Genomic DNA, 18,312 nt, shown 5'->3' on the forward strand with positions numbered 1-18,312 from the left:
ACAGGTATCATTTATATCAGTTTGATATAAAGTTAATATTAAAATAAATTTAATATAAAGTCTATATTAAAATGTTTTCAATATAGAAGAGCGCGTGTGCACTTTTGCTTGGTCGATGGCATAGTGAGTTGTGAGGAGTTAGCCGGTGAGTGTGAGGTGTTGGTGAGGCTTTGATGATGCATGAGTGGGTTGTGGCAGTGATGGTATGATGTCATGATGCTATATAAAGCTGGTGGCCTTTGGTAAGCTTTTGAATGATTTCATGTAAACTTTATATTATTTCTATTTATAAAAAAAAGTGCTATCAACCTTTTTGATATGAACATTTTTTGACATTGGGTGTTTTTATATCAAAATTGTATCTGATTTTTATATGAACATTTTTATAAAAAATATCAAAATTATATCAGGTTTTTATACCAAAATTAAAAACAATTGATATCAATTTTTTAATATCAAAATTATATCAGAATGTTTTTTGATACCATTAAAAAATTCGATTTCAAAATATCGGAATTTTTCATATCAAAATGTAAAAAAACATTTGAAATCAAAAAATGTTGATATCAAAATGATATCAGATTCTTTTATATCAAAATTAAAAAAACATCTGATGTCAAAAATATATTGGAGGTTTTTTATATGAAAAGGCAAATAAAAAAATGTGATATCAAAATGTTTTGATATCAAAATGATTTGATATCAAAATGATATCTGATTTTTTTATATTGAAATTACAAAAAATTGATATCAAAATGATATCCGATTTTTTAAATATCTAAATTGAAAGAATTTGATATCAACATTATTTTGATAAGCATTTGAATAACTTTGTATAAAATGTATCTCAATTTTATAGGGCTGTAAAATAAAGCTTGCCAGATGAGGTGACTTCATTGTATATTAATATTATATAAACTTGGAGCATATTGTGTATCGGCGTGTTATAAATGCCATATCAGATCTGATAAGCCTTTGAATAATTTTATATAAACTTTATATCGATTTATTAGAGCTGTAATATAAAGCAGGTTGAAGTCATAATTTTATAATAGACTTTATATAAACTTTATATTGTTTTTATATAAAGCTGTAATACATTTTGATATCACATTTTTTTTAATTTTTTTTAATTCTGATATTTTGATATCACATTTTTTACATTTTGATATAAAAAATCTGATATAATTTTGATATCCAAAAATTGATATCAAATGTTTTTTTTTTTTGATATAAAAATGTTGATATAATTTTGATATAATTTAAAAAAAATGTTGATATAAAAAATCTGATATCGTTTTGATATAAAAAGAAATCCGATATCAAAAATGTTTGATATCAAAAATGTTGATAGCCCATTTTTTTTGTTTTTGTTTTTATAAATAGAAATAATATGAAGTTTATATAAAATTATTCAAAGGCTTATCAAAGGTCAGCTTTATTTAGCATCATGAAGTCATACCATCAATGCCACAACCCACTCCCGTGTCATCAAAGCATCACTAACACCTCACACTCTCCGTGTAACTTCACACAACTCAGTATGCCCTCAAGCATGCAACAGCACACACGCGCTCTGTCATATTAAAAACATGTTAATATACACTTGATATTAAAATCATTTTAATATAAACTTTATATCAAACTGCTATAAATGATACCCCTTTGATATCAAAACATATCTAAACACACTTCGTATAAAAATGTACATTTGACATCATTTTCATATCTTTTTGATATAAAAAGATTTAATATTAAATTCATATCAAAAGCCTATCAAAATGGGGCAGGACTAAAGACACAAAGGGGGCGTGCCGACCAGTCAAAATTTACTTGACTGTTTTACTGTTAGGAATTGGTTATGAGTGGTACCAGTTGTATGTAATGTAGTGTGATGAAGGGTGTGTGAAAAGGAGAGTGGAGATAAAGAAAGCATAAGGGAAATTGGAGAGATAGGGAGGGTGATAGAGTGTGTGTATGGTAGGAGGGTGTGGAGAGAGTGGAGGGTGGTAGGATGAATAGTGTTGAGAGTGGAGTCAAGCAAGAAAGGGGGTTAGTTGGAACAGATGGGCAGAGAGATTGTGGTAACATTAGGCCATAAAGTCATAGGAGATAGGTGAGGAGAGATGTGTGGAGAGAGAAGCAGTGAGTAGAGTAGAGAGAATATAGGAGACGAGCTAGAGGTGAGAAGAATGGCAAGGAAATAAGAGCAGCCAGATAATGTGGACCTCCAAGGTGTAGAAGGGTAGAGAGAGCAATAAGAGGAAGAAGACCAGAGGTGGTGAGAGAAGGCAGAGAGAGAGAGGAGATAGTAGTTTAATGGGTGAGGCAGAAGGAGTAGTGAGATCAGGAAAAGGAGAGAGTGTGTGCATGAGGGAACAATCACATGACTGTCTTTTACCAGCCAAAGAAAAAACATAATTTCCTGTTGAGAAGCCAGGGGGAGTGTTAGATTAGGGGACCCCTAGAAAATCTCCAGAGGGAGCCAGATAGATAGGGCGTTTGCCATTAGGCCCTCACTACAGCTAGCATTAGATAGTAGGTGTTCTGGGAAACCTGGCGATTAGGGATGGCTAGGTTAGGGTACATGGAGCCTGAACTCTAACCAGAATAAAAACTGTGATTTTGACCTTTCCAAAAATAAATACTCTTGAGCCATCCTTAAGAGTCTGTTTTTTTAACCCCTACAACACTGCCTGCTCCCTCTCTCCCCTTCCACTTGTTTACAGGGGAAGCCTTATAAATCAACTATAATTAATATGCCACACGAAATTGGAACAACTAATTTGCAAACTAACCCTCTCTCTTCAACAGTTCGGAGAGAAACTATAAATCAACATGCTTGAGGGAAAAGTATTCTAACATACCACAGAACTCTGCATTCACATCTCACCTAGAAATTGGCAGAATTGCTGGCACCGCCTTAGCTCATTATCTATTCATCCCCTGTGACTAGTGACCTCCCGAACTCTTTACCAACCAATACCCTGAGCCATACTGTTGAACACAGTAGCCACATTCCCACATGCAGTCATCTTGTAAGCCATCTCTGGACATCCCTCCCAGGTTTTATATGATCTCTGACTAGTACAGGAAACCGTTCGGCCCCACTTTACCATATGCCATTTGCTGAACATAACACACTTACCGAATGGCAGGTGTGTTACGTTCATGCATGCCCTGTTTGGTGCAGCAGCATGTGGGGAGCTGTAGACAAAGAGATAGGGGTTGGCAAAGGGAGAGGTAGTAGGCTGGGAATGGCAAGGTGACAGGTCCCCCACAGTCCATGGTTAGGGCGACAACATGTCGGGTGTTGCACGGTGGTCATCCCAAATACAAAGAGGGTTTGCGGTGGGATGGGCTGGCTGTTATGGTGCAGTCTCCCACACATGATGAGGGAGCTGCAGGGTTATCACTTGCATCCCTTGAGGGGGCTGCAAAAATGCTTCTTTTCAACAATGGGAAAGCCAGGAATGGAAAGATGGGCTTTGGGAAGCGTGCATGTGAGGAGACGCAAAGAATCCCTGGAAACGCCATGGAAGTACGTCTGTGCTTTACTGACCGTCGAAATAAAATTACATACAAGCATAAATAAACCACTAGGCTAAACATTTCATTGATTGTTTAGTTTAAGAAAATATTTGCCAAAAATGTCTCCCACTCTCCCCAACAGTGCTTTGACGCTTCCCTCTCCAGCTCTCCGCCCTACGTACGTCAACAAGATGTTGACGCACATTCAAGCACATATCACTTTATTTGCCCACAAATGTTGAACCGTCTGCATTATCCAATCTTAAAGCTCTTTTAAGTTCTTACATGGCTGACATGCAGTAAAATAAGGAACTACCAATATTATCCAATCGTAGTCACATCATTCTTTTAAATATTCCTAGACAGAGAAATGTTCACCGAAGGTCGCAGTAAAAACGCAACCCACAGTAAGAGCTAGATTTAACTGCATCCCATTGAGAGAGTAGTAGCATTCAATTGGAGGGGTGCAGCTGCAACGAAAGATTGCCCTGCTTGTCATGCTAACTGTGAGGACCTTCCCACTTTGTTTAGATTAGATGTTTGACCATGGTCCTTCGTGTTCATGGTTTTTCCCAATGTAGACAAGCATTGTGTTTCTTGCTAGGTGCTGAATCTCCATTCGCGCTCGGGGAATGCCACTCAGCCAATTAGGTGGCTGGAACAGCAGGCGAGAATAGGCATTCTCCTCCTGCTGTCGCAGCCACCTGAAGCCCTTCTCCGGGTGGCGTCATTTTGTTGTTGGTGTTAATCTGGGGCAGCAACAGGGAGCCTGTCCACCAAACCCTCCACCCAAATCCCCCAACCCCCTTTCCCGCCCCCTCCTTCTGAATAGAGTTTTCAGAACCCCTGGATATTTAGAAGACTAGGTGTAGTACTTATGAAAGTGCTGTCTGTTCTCATGCACTGGTGGTGGCTCTTTGATGTGAATGTGGCAGGTGCAGTCTCCACAATGTTTGCACTTTGTTAATGATTTTAGATCCTTTGGGGCCTGTGACGAATCAACTTCTGAGGCACTAGGGGCCCAGGGGGGAATATGAGTTTCTAAACCATCAATCAGCCCGCCATCTCTAGTACACCGAAACGGATCCTAACAGATTGGAAACACAAGCAAATTATAAACCTCCTTTTCCAATTTGGTAACGTGGACAGAATGGCAGGCTTATCTCCGAAAGGTTGTGGATCGTTGGTTAGTTGCAACACACCGAAAATACAATTACCCAGTGATAAAAGGGACTGTCCAGTCAAGGTTGTATAAACATATCTACTTTATTATTATCAAAACAGACTATTACTATCACACAGCAAAATACAGCCCATCTTGTAAAGCACTGCAGAGGACAGATAGTTTCAAAGAAGGAAAAGGGATGCACTCTGTATACTGACTGTAGGGTAGTCTGTAAAGTAATGAATCACAATAGTTCAAGGACACTTGGTTTCAACACAAAGGAGCAATGGGTTGTACACTGTCAGTAGGGGCCTTTGGAGAAGTATTAGGCGGACAAAACCACAATGTACCTTGTGCTTTTAGAAGTTATTGGTGCTCGATAGCATCAAGTTGATTTCAGGGCGCTTTGCAGCTTCTGCGACAGAGTTCAAGACAGGAGACAGCTGCGTGTATCAGGCGGCAGGCAGTTGGGTGAGCGAGGCTGAACAGACAGCTGCAGTCTTGCCTACACAGTGGCTCAGGGTCAGGAATCGGTGTTGCAGTGCTGGTTGGCCGGTCTGAAGCACTGGTATGAATCACCAGTCGAGGCATCCCAGACGAGGTTAGCGACTGCAGTGTGACAACTGTCAGCAGTGCAGACGGTTGCAGCTCAGGGGTTCAACTGGTTCTAAAATGTCCTTTAAGGCGGATGCTGGTTGATGCTTGTCGATGCACTCCTCCTACACTGGGCTTGTGTCATCTTTAAGGCAGACAGCCCAAAGCTGAGGAGAGTGTTTCAGGCAACAGCCTTGTCCTTGGTTTGGTTCAGAAACTCTTTGGAACGTCCCACCTAGGAAGCTTGCTAGCAGAGCCTAGCAGGGCATGCTGTGTCCTGCCTGGGTACTGGTTCTGGAGCTACTGGAGGATCCTCTGGATTCCGGATCTCCCTTCATTCCGTGGGAGATGTTTAGGGGAGGGATATTTCTTCCCTCTTTGGAAATCCTGGCCTTCCTTCACTGGCGGAAGCTGTAAAGCAGACTGTACCTTCAGCCAGGGTGCAAAGGCGTACTTCTTTACTCGTTGCAAAGTCTTCAGATGATCTGCCCAAAAGAGGGGCTCAGCCCTCTTTTAAAGCCAAATGGGCCACAGTGATTGGTGTAGGCTAAGTTTACCTTAATGAACCAATTCTAGGTCCCCATCAACATGCATGAGGTCATAACTAGAGTGCCTTGCAACAGAAAAGGTAAAGGGGTGAAAATATGTAATACTCAGTCCCGCCCATCTTCCTGTCTGTTGTGAATCAAAGGGTCTCTCTGGTTAATTGAGCTGTCTGGGGGTCCTGATTAAAGCGACAGGTCTCCCTTGAAGCTTCAGCAAGAACACACTTTCTGTCTCCATCAATCCACAATATGACCGGGGACGGCGCCTGTGGGCCATATCCACCCAGAGTACACAGGTCTGTGTATGTCGTGCAGTGCCCATGGGAAAGCCCCACACATTTTGCAGAGGTTCATCTACCATCATTCAATTTATTTTAAAATGTAAAAAAACCCAGGCGAGCGCAGACCCACCATGCGGATAGTCGAATTCCTCACCGGAACCATCTCATAGTTGGAACTCTGAGGTTTCGCCGTTTTCCTAATAATCCCAGTAAAAGAGTGAACAGCAGCTTCTCAGGGTGTGGGTATAGACATTGTACTGTAGTCTGTGCCAGGCTGGGGGTGGCTTTTGTCTATGCTGTAAAGAGTGTAGTAAGGGGAGCGGTGCTTTCACAAAGTCTATCTTGGGTCCCTGGGGTTCTCCAAATCCGCACACAACTTGACAGCCCTGGCCATGTTGCCACTTCTCCACTTCTTTCTTCTCCACTGCTTGCTTCTTGTTTCTGCCTGCTTCTACTAGTAACCGACTATGCCTGCAAGCGCTACTATGCACACTGTGCCCGCAGTAGCAACCGTGCCAAAGATGAGAAGCAGCAGCGCAAAATTGTATCATGCAAGTCCTGATAGGTTCCTTTAGGGCCGGCCCACTGGTCTCTTTGCTGCTGGAAAGGTTACAGTGAAGCTCTGCTCAGTGGCTGGGTGTCTTTCACCACCTGCTCACAAGTGTGGACTTCTCTGTGCCCCATGAATTCCAGGTGACGGGGGCATCAAGCAGCACAGCATCCAGCTCACTCTTTCTGACAGGCGTGCTCCAGCCTGTTGGATCCTAGAATCTTTCACGCTGTTATTACTTATGTGGATAGTTGGGTACAGGGAACTTGACTCGCATCTTGATGTTCCGCTCGGGATTGGACAATATCAAACAATAATAGTCCTAATAGAAATGTACAAATACATATGAATCGCAAGGACATTCAGCGTAAAACTGAATAGGGTCTCTAGGTGACAGGATAAAGGCAAGTTTCTAGCAGTGCTTGAAGGGCTGCACTGGGAACAAAAGCAGCACAGTAGAATATTATCCCAGAGTACTTGGGGCAGCAGTGGGTTTCTCTACTTTAAAAAATGTTTGAAAGAAATAGGGGTAAACAGTGCATCCAGAAAAACATTTGACATATACATTGAATCAAAAGTTATACGTTTAGAGCACAGTTCTAAACCTCCATCGATCGTGAAAGCGACGGATGCAATAGTCAAGGGATCAAGAGACAACACGAAACCAATTTTAAGTTTTCAAATTTATTATTCTTTATCAATGGGAATGCGTGTTGGTAAACAAACAGTGGTTGGGTTTAAATTAAAACCAGTGGCAGCGGGTGCTACTTGGCTGTTCAGTTCCTTTAGGACTGTAGTCCTGAGTCTGTCCTCCGTTTCTAGTATAGGGTTTTGCCCTGTGTTGGTCTAACACTCACTCCCAATCTCTGGGATTTTCGAGTGCACGAGCACTTCTTTCTTGGTCCAGGTGTTGGTCTGCGGTGGAAGAGAATTCATCAGGGTGCCGCTTTGGTCCTCTTGGACCTTGTGCTACCGTAGCAAGCACCGGCACACTAGGTCATGTGGGGGGTCAGACGGGAAAATCTTCAGCAACAGTTGGACCCAAGAGTACCTTTCCATGAACTTCCTAGCCGGGATTTCAGGGCCCCTTCTGAATCTCACAGCTGCGGTAGTGTTTGTCTCCACTGATCTCTTATCCCACAAATAACCGGCCCTTGCACTACCACCTGTCCCACCAGCTCTGGAGTACCTTTGGTGCCCCAGATCTTCTACATTACTCCACTTGCTTCCTTTCCTTTGGTTTCACCTTCTCCCATCCCACTTCCTACACTATGCTTCATACTTCAGTTGTGTTCCCCCTTCTCACCTCTAGCTTTCCCTTTCCCAGCTCCAATCTCTCCCCCTCTCTCTCTCTTTCTCTCATTCTCGTTCTCCCTTTTCTCTATCCGGCTCTCTTGATGTTCCTCCTCTACTCTCCCCCTTGCACTCCTCTGCCCTCTTCCACTTGCTGTTCCCCTCTCCCTCCCTCCCTCCCTCACTCCGGTCTATCCTCTACATGCTCTTTCTTCTGTAATTCTCTCCTCTCTCCATCTTCCCAATCCAACTCGTAACTCGCACACTACCATACTGCTCAAGCTCCCTTTTATAGCTCTCAATGGATTGCAACTGGGGCTTTGAGTGGGGAACATGAGGTACCTTTGATTGCCGGGTCCCTGGCTGTACTAATAATAATTCATGTGATTGTGCTTCGACCAAAGGCCAGGCTGCGGCTCCACTTACCAAGTGCTAAAAAGAACAGTTCCCCATCTTTTGGTCAGGTGGTCTGGTCTCCATGGTGCCCGACTTCACAACGGCACTGTTTATGTGTACTTAAGATGGGCTCTATGGTAGGGGTGATCCCTTCTTCTGACCAGGAGTGCTCCCTTTCCACTGTTGGTGCACCGGTCAGTCTGTGGTATGGATTTTCTGTTTGATGGGATGGGTGGCCCTCAAAGTCCTGTGAGCAGTTCTCTTATAAATGCATGTCACATTTTGTACACCAGGACCAATGGATGGTACTGTTTAGAAATCAACACACAAGGTTAGTGACAGGGTGGAGTCTCTCGGCAAGTCCCTGTAGACTGCCTCTGCATCATGCAGTGCGTCTCCAGTGGCAGTCACCGCCCTCCCGGGACCCATTCCCTACCCTCTCTGGAGTGACTTCATCATGGAGCCCGCATTGTAATGTAAAACATTTTAACTCTGCTTAGAACAGCCAACCCCGTTTTACCAGGTCTGGTTTCAAGGGATGCTCTGGTGTTTTAGTGCTTTCCATTTGAGGCAGTCAATGGCATTCTCCACTCTGTCATTTACAATTCTAGTTAGCGGCAGACGTGCATAAAGGATTGGCTGTTTATCCTAGAGATGGAAATGGTATTGCCCCTTGCCATCTGCCAAATCCCATGCAAGGACTCATATGCTTGGCGCAAGAAGAAATGTGCCCGGAGCGGCAGCCAAAAGATCCTGCGGAGAGCTCAGGAATAAGCAGAGAGTGACAGAAAAATGGACATGGGGCACAAATGCAAGGAAAATAGCACTATAATAGAGAGAGTCAAGACTAAGAAAGAGTTCAGGATCCAGAGAGAGAAACAGAAGGTGCGTTAAGGACTGGATAATGGAGGAGGAAGTGGTGCCAGATGAGAACAACTTTACATCAACAAAGGGGCAGGAATACATGTGTTTCTATAATTATTATATATCAGATTTGTTAACAAAATAAGAACTGCAGTACCAATTGAATGACAAATGTTATCTGAAAGTTATCTTTAACACATTGGGCTATAACAGCGTTCTTTGGTGGCAAGGACAGTGAAGTAATATTACTTTGAGAAAAATACCATTCTAATGAGACCAGACCCCTTTACAATTGGGTACCACTATACATATAAAGTTTATAAATAAAAGTAGTGGCTTTTTTAAGATTATTATTATTTTTTATTTTATTTTATACAGTTTGTTACAACCTTTAAAATGTACAGATCATATCGCAATGTATTTCAATTAATCATCAATTTCAATCAGAAAAATTATCGACATAAAACGTATGCTTTGTTACAAAACATGTTTCTCAATTCAGAATAAATATTACTGTTCGCCTCAATCCTTTCCACACATCAAATACATGTCCAGTTTATCCAAGTGGAATAGTAGTGCAAAAGTGAGTTCTTTATCAGAGCTATCTGCCATATACTTCCACCAATCTTCTGCACTCCGATGCTCCCACTTTGTAAATATCCCACCCATATGGAATACTATTTGCTTATGATGAATCCAAAAGCTTTCCCAAAATAGCTGTACGTTTGTGAAATATAAGGTTGTCAATGTATGATCTTTACAAACTGAAATTGTTACAATCAGATGGACTAATATCATTTATGTTAACACTTAACTAGTCAACCATGGCAGACCAATTATTAATTTCACTACCTCGGGTGCCTCCAGCGTTCCTAAGGTAGTCATTTCCTGCGGGATGCCAAAGGAAAGAGAAGAAAGACTAGTATAAACACCTGTGCTTTTGCATGCTGTCCGTGTCAGGCATTGTGTTTGGAGAAAAGATTCAGATGATAGAACCTATGCACCCCAGGTATTTGGAAAGTGCTGGATACTGGGAAAAGGCTAATTCCTCAGACAGCATCAAGATTTCATTGTAAGAGGTTTACATAATGTTCAATCAATAGGTCAGAATTACAGAGAGTAGCACATTTAAGTTTAACATTAATTTATTTTGGAATCAATCCATATTTCATATATTCATTATAAACTAAACTCATGGAACAAACTACCAGTTGTAAGGGATGGTTCATAGTTTGGTCACATTTTAAACGGCATACAAACTGAATATAGGGTGAGATTTACTGATCTACCATTCTAGATGTAACTGCTCCATTTGGTGTGCATTATTTTTCTGTTTGATATTGCATTAATTTAACATGAAGAATCATGAGAGATCAATATTATTAAAATATTAATTGCTTAGAACACATTGATTTATAATGTGCCATATGTGTGTTTGGTTACATTGGAGTTATGTATTTCATTTTAGCAATTAGGCTGGTATTGAAATATAAAAATCAAAAAAGCATAAGCTTAGCATTTAAGCATTTACTGTTGCCATGTGTATATGATGTCCGATAATCAAAACAATAAAATATATTTGCACTATTAATGATTTAATGAGATTGATTTTCTGAGGGTTTGTGAATGTAGTCAAGTACTTATGACCTATCCACAGATAGCTGGATGGCATTCTCTCCAAGTGATAATAGTTGCAGGGGTATGCAGACGAGAATGCATGTGTACCTCTCCTTTTGTCTGGGGTTGTCTGTGAGCAGGAGAAAGCGTGTTTCTTATCCTACAAAGGATTGCATTAATTTAATCCATTGTAGAACCACCTCTGCAATGCAACACCTACCCATGCAAAAGAGCTCTGTGATCAGATTGCTGCAAACTTCTACCAAAGATCATCAACATTCAGGATCAACTTGACAATAAAGAAAGTTCATTCCAACAATCTACCAACACCTCCCACTACCTCCTTTCTATTCTCTTTCCTCCTTCAAGCTACCATTGACTCATGCAACCCATCAGGATCTCCTGAGGATCCCTGTCCCACCAATCTTTACAAATCAATCCGAAATCTCAAGACTTGGCGCCCATCTTCCTATCCTTCCTCCATGACTATATCAGTAGCGGAAATCTGCGTACACAAGACCTTTGCTTTAAAAGCCCACAGCTGACCCATATGATGCAGCCTGCTATCGCCCCGCCTCAAACACGCCTTTCATCGCAAAACTTCTGCAGAAATTCATGTACATCGTCAACTCTGGAATTTCATTGAACAAACCAAGTCCTGAATAAGGCACAGAATGGATTTAGACCTTTAAGGAGTGCAGATGTTCTCCATCTGGGATACTAAATCAATGCGGATTAAAACCAGAGAGTGCGCTCATCCTGCTAGCCATTTTAGCCACCTTTGACAACCATCAATCACAAGATCCTCCTAACAAGACTGTAAGATATTGGTATCAAAGAAATCGCTCTGCACTGGACCACCTCCTTTCTCTTGGGGTAAAACAGAAACCCCTACCTTGGGCCCCTACAATTCCCAGCCTTGCCCACTTACCTGCAGAGTACCCCAAGGATCCACACTGTCACCTTTACTTTTCAGCACCTACATGACAGTCCTTCTAGACATCATCAATAAATCTGGTATCTCCTGCTACAACTATGTGGATGGCACACAAATCTACTAATTAGTGTGCCCCTCATCAACAAACACCACAAACATTAACAACTTCCTTGCAGAGGTGGACGCATGGATGACAGAAAACAGACTAAAACCCAACCCTAACAAAACAAAACAAATGCTCTGTAATACTACAGGTTCTAAGTCCACCACAATCTCTTGGCCTGACGAGATGGACCCTTGCCCAAACCCCTCAACCACAGAAAGAATTCTTGGAACAACCATAGACAACACCCTCACTCTTGATCCACAGGTCAAAGCCATCGTCAGAAGCTGTTCCTCCCAGGTGTGAATGCATTGCCGTATTTTGTCTTACTTGGCATTCACCCACAGGGCCATGACCCTAATTTCTCTAATAAAATCCAAACTAGACTATACAAACAGCCTCTATATCTGACTCCCAGATTACCTAATGAGGAAACTTCTAAGATTTCTAAATGCAGTGGCAAGACTACTTCTCAGAATGAAGCGATTTGAAGTTTAAACAATACACTCCTTCCAGAACACTTAGGTCCAGCACTGCTGCACTAATACTAGTCCCCAACTTCAACAAGAAAAGGAAAGGAGGACTCACTTTTTGAGTTCTGGCCACAAAACTGTGGAACATCCTACCCAAACCTCTCTGCCTGGAAGCGAACCACTTGACTTTCGGGAAATGACTCAAGACTTGGCTTTTTACCAACCACTTTGAAAGAATTCAAAAATAATAACAACCGACTAAAACTTTGCACTAGGAATGCGGGCATAATTTATGACAAGCAATTTTCAAAACTCTTGGCACTACCATCTGTAGGACCCTAATGTGATTCATGGGACCTCTGCTGCGTGACAATGGTCGGCACCTTAATCTCGTAGAAATCTAGAGCCAAGAGCCAGGAAGCAACAACACCATTTCTCCCCCCGCCTTCATCCCTCTCCGCCCCCTCATCCCACAAGTAACTCATCCTTACTAAAATTGTGTATCCTTGCACCGTCCACACTCCTTCAGACAACCACAAGGTCTACTGTATTTATGATTCAGACCGGTTGTAGGTGAAAGGGACGACTGCAATTGATTCAAATGCAATAGTTTCGAGTCAAAAGGACCGGAAAAAAAAGGTCTAATGTTTTTTTTTTGGGGGGGGGGTCCCCCCCAATCCCCAGTTTTTGGTGTAAAAACCACTTTTTTTCCTATGCGGAAGCCAAAAAATAAAAATACATTTAAAAAAAGGCATTCAACCTTTTTTTCGGTCCTTTGGTTTTGAAACTATTGTAATTCGAAACAATGTATTCAACCCTTTGACTGAACACCTTCAGACCCTAGCCATCTTCTATCAACATCCATGCTGTCAATCTTTGCAATCCGGGGGCTGCCCATATGGCTAACCTTCACAGTTGGTACCAACCACAAACAACAAAGAGATTTTCAGATCGATACACAGGTAACGGTTATTTCTGACCTGGGTGCATCAACACCAATGGTTTGTGCATCTGCCTTCCTGATATCAGACTAACGCACCCAGCCATCCTTTCTTACAGAGCCATGCTCAGCAAGGCCAACATTGTTGGCAAAAGGGCACTATATGAGACCACTTTACATGCTATTTTTTCAGTGGAATTTGGAGTCATTACATAGGATAACTGATCAGAAATAGCAGATTGAAAAGATTCACCTGGACCTCAGCACTATAGCTGATTTCACATACCAGCCGACTCCAGGGTCTGCAACCTGTGACACTCCAGATGTTCTGTACTACAACTCCCCTAGTCCCTCACCATTGACTTTGCTGGCTGGGTCAATGGGAGCTGTACTGCAGAAACTGGAGGACCAAAGGTTGCAGACCCTTGAGCTACCTATTACACTTGGGCGAGTGCACTTTTGATCAGAGGGAAATTGCCTACTCACAGTACAACACGTGTCAACTACTTGAAGGGCTGCAAGATGAGGCGCGACTGTCCTCACACTGGCATTAAAAGCATTTAAGAGTGCCCTAATTGCCTGAGCAAAAGATGGATTGCTTTTATTGCAGGTAAAGATGCTAAGTCTAGGATCTATGAGATGAGAGTATTAGTTGCTCGTTTAGTGTTGGCATTAGCGGAGCGCGCTAAACAATGCTTCAGATGGGGGTTCATGCAAGTGTTTTCCTGTGGCACTCAAGTTAAACTGCACATTGTTGTGTTAAATTGCATTGTAACATTATCCAGGCATATTTCAACATCGTTCTACTGTGAGAAAATTGCTTTAAATGTGTGCAGTACAGTTCTGGTGGAGAGCAAACACATATTTCAGGACTGTTGGAAGGTCGCTTAGTACAGTAAGGCCATTGTGTATACAGTGGCAGAGAACAACCTTGTAGGCTACAACCACACACTACATTAAAAACATACATTATCAAATCCAAGGACACCCTGAAGTATTGAGGATGCTGTGGATACAGTCGACAGTACAATCATAGAAAATACGGAAAACAGTACAGTAAAATAATAGCTTGTACAGTCGAACAGTGTAGTACTGTTATAGCGTGCACAACCTCAAAGTACAGAAAAAGTGGGTTTAATGCACGGTTTATGTTATGTTATGTTAAAGGTACTTATATAGCGCACCGTCACCAACGGAATGAGCCCCCAGGCGCTTTGGCGGATCTGTAAACGAGAAGGAGGGATGGGTTAGTAAGATGAAGAGGGAGTAGGATAGTGAGAGGAGTGGTGCACTGTTGGCAGCTTCAACTGAGTAGACACCAGGGGCTGAGCTTTGGTGTGAGGATTGGTTCGGTGTCAGTCCGCGTGTGCTGTTGGTGTGGCTTATGTGTTGTTGCAGTGTGGTGAAGTGCGTGCAGCTTGTTGTGCGAGTGATGGTTGTGTGAGTTTTTTGAGTGAGATAAGTATGCAGAGAGTTTGAGCTTGTGTTGGGTAGTGGGTTATATGACATTTAACATGCAAGCATTCACAATTCTGTCTAAGTGTAGCACTTGCTGAGCTACATAATACCGTCTAAGTGTGGCACTCGCTAACCTTCACAATCCAATCAAGCTACGGCGCGGGCTAATGTTCTCAATTCTAAGTGTGGCACATGCTCACATTTATATAAGACAAGCAAAAGTAACTAGGCTTTCTCTTTCAGTCATCTTTTATGAAACTGACCGCCATTATGAACAGACCAGGGCATGCAACCCAGGCTCTCCTCAAAGTAGTGCAGCTAGTTCATGCACTACCTGCACCTCGCAGGGATCACACACTGGGCTCTTTTTAGTTGCATGATTTAACCCTGGCATGCGCTTTTGCAGATGACATTGGTGGCCTAGAATATACAACCACACAGTAGTACGGTATTGCAACAGAGTATAGTTACACATTACAGTACTGCTAAATGGTCCAGCAGTTTGCTTTCTTGTGAGGTGGACATGTGCCGGGGTAGCACGCGGATAACATGCATTCCAGAGCAGAGCTCGATGTCAGACCAGTAAGGACATACATACGGCCAGGCACAGGGAAGTGGATTTCCTGCATGTCCTTGTTAATGCAGTGATACTATTGATGTAACTGTGGCTGGGTTACACGTGGGTTACACGTTGCTCTGGTTACCTTCCCTGATGGGCGTGTCTTCTCTTTCCTCCACAGTATCCTCTTTGCTGACATTGAAGGTTTCACCAGCCTGGCCTCGCAGTGCACAGCTCAGGAGCTGGTCATGACCTTGAACGAGCTCTTTGCCAGATTTGATAAACTTGCAGCGGTAAGTGTTCTTTGTTCTGTTAGGCATGCCCCCCACCCCCTGTCTCTCTCTATCCCTGTCCATCCACCTCTCTCTATCTATATCCGTGTCTCACTCGCTATCATTCTGTATCTGCCCCTCTCACTCTCTCTAGCTCTTTTCCTTGTTCTCTTTCTCACGCTCTTTCTCGCTATCATTGTTCTGTTTTGTCTTTCTCTTTCTCACTATTTTCTCTCTCTCCCTCTGTTTTCTCTCTCCCTCTCACCTTCTGTCTCTTTTTCTTCACTTTATTTCTCTCCCTCCATGACTGCATGAACCCTGTGGCTTTCATTTCACTAAAAGGCAATCGACTATGACGTGAAAGCTCATTGTTTAAAAAAAAACATTTTTTTTCATAGGAGAATCACTGTTTACGGATAAAAATTCTGGGCGACTGTTACTACTGCGTGTCTGGGCTGCCCGAGGCGCGAGCGGACCACGCCCACTGCTGCGTGGAGATGGGAATGGACATGATCGAGGCGATCTCGTAAGTTACTCGTTTCCAGGATTGTTATGTAATGACATGTCATTAAGTTTCTAGACACCACAGAACTTTTGGATGAGCTGATCCTTGTCAACCTGCGCCTTTCCTTTTGGTTTAGCACATCTCCTCCCACCTATGAAACCACAGTAGAGGCTGTTCCTTGAAGAAATTGATGAATCTTCTGGGAAGAGGGTGAAAAATAACTAGCCAGGGTTCCATGGCATCTGCATTGTCTGTTAATTGGTAATTGGGCGTGTGTATAGGATCCATTCTCCACTCATCCCGCCACCTCATCATACGTCTCTACAAAGTCATACAAGCATCTCATAAACTCTGAGGTCTTGGAATCCCAAAGCCACTTCTTACAGACTGCATTATTAGCAGCCATTCTTTCATTATTTAGGAATTTTCGCATGAAGGCAAAAGTATCAACCATGTGGCCCTGGAAGTCCCATAGAGCGTGCCAACGGGCTTTTGCCAAAAATGTGACTGATTTATGTTCCAATTTTGTGACAAATGTAATTTCTTGTACCCCAAAATGGCTGCATAACTCGAAACATTCTACCCTAAAGATTACTGTTTGAAACTTTAATATCAAGCAATCGGCTGTTTATTCGAACTCTTGTTCATAAAACGCAGCGACGAATAAAAGCAATGTGCTTAAAATATAAAATTCAGGAAGTAAAACACCAGGGCAATAACAGAATAAAATAGCTAAAATACATATGAAATAAAAATAAATGATATCAATAGCCTGGCATTGAATGAAGTGTTAATTGATGTTGTATAAACTAACATCTTTTAAATAGCGGGTTGTATGAACTTTTAATCTCTAAATGATAGACTGATATTATGTATTTGGTTTTCTCTTTTATATGATTAATGTAGTAGTCTGTGTTTTGATGATCTATGACTGTGCTTTTATATATATATATACTGAATTTTATGTTTTCGTTTTTCTTGATAAATCGTTTAAAGGCTTTATTGCCAACAACAATTAAAAAAAACAATAAAAAAAGAAAAATATGTATATCTCATACTTCTGAAAAGATTGATAATTGGGCCAGAGATTAAACAAGAGAAGACATGTGAGAGACTTAGATCCTTCATACAGCAGGAATAACATGAATCTAAGACTCCAGAAGACTATAAAACCATTAGCCAACAATAAAAACTGGTAGGCAATGTATGCTATTTGGTCGCCAACACCTCTCTGTCTGACCACTGAAATGTTTACCTTGCCAAGCTTCAAAATATCTCCCATCTTCCCACAAGGAGGGCAAGCAAGAAGGGGTTCTGACCTCTGCATGCGCTCCCGGAATCAGCATACCCCCATAGGTGGGGGATGTACAACTCAGTCCACATGGGCCGCATACACGTCAGGTTTTCAAGATAGCCAGCATTAATATTCATGAGATAAATTTGCTGCCAGTGCATCCACAAGGGAAATAATTTACATATACAGGGCTTACCATGAAAACCCAAAAGGTCTTACTGCCCGAGGGCCAGTGTTGCACACCATCGACCAGCAGTATTGGAAACAGCTCTTTCTACTGGTGCTTTTCTTATGCACTCATTATCCCTACTATGTTATGTCACTCACCACAATGGGTTTAATGTGTGAATCTTCTAGGGATATTTCCCACTTACAAATCATTCCATTTTCAGTTCTATTTGCGCATAAGCTGGACTTGGGTGGTCTCTTTAACTGTGAATCATTCAAAAAGTTTTTTTTAATTGACTTCATAGACATGATTATTATACTATAATGTCCATTAAACCCAATACGTATTATAGTCAGTGGCATGAAAGGAGTGAACAATAATTATATTAATTTCATAACGCTTTATTTCCCCAGAAAATGTCATAAAAGCAACATTTGCCACAATACACGTAAAGAGTATGAATATTGACTTTACAACTAGATAAAACGATACTATAAAACCGTCTCATAAAACATATAACACAACCTCATTGTCGGTGCAACAGTATTTATTCCGCTTTTCATTTCCAAGCCCATGTGAGGTATTTAGAAGTGGCATACGCTGCAAGCACGTCACTGGAATTAAGACAGACTATCATGGCCTTGTCCTGTACCCGGCTTCCTAGAGCCAAAAATAGTGGCTTTCACTATCGTTGTCTCGCTGGCGTTGTTACTGAGCATATCATCAAAAAGTGGACCATGTTCTCATTCATGTTACCACACTACAG

General features: G+C 41.9%; 1 protein-coding gene across 1 annotated transcript in view; it reads left to right on the top strand.

Annotated features, from left to right (window-relative positions):
* Nucleotides 1-18,312, top strand: part of ADCY5 (adenylate cyclase 5) — a 1,747,191-nt gene that overhangs the window by 1,106,592 nt on the left and 622,287 nt on the right. The window contains exons 4-5 of the mRNA XM_069616675.1: nt 15,488-15,599; nt 15,977-16,104. Of these exons, the coding sequence (XP_069472776.1) occupies nt 15,488-15,599; nt 15,977-16,104 (240 nt within the window). The remainder of the gene's footprint in view (nt 1-15,487; nt 15,600-15,976; nt 16,105-18,312) is intronic.

The sequence above is a fragment of the Ambystoma mexicanum genome, chromosome 9 (genome assembly GCF_040938575.1).
Source record: "Ambystoma mexicanum isolate Mex_15411 chromosome 9, UKY_AmexF1_1, whole genome shotgun sequence".
Classification (NCBI taxonomy): domain Eukaryota; kingdom Metazoa; phylum Chordata; class Amphibia; order Caudata; family Ambystomatidae; genus Ambystoma; species Ambystoma mexicanum.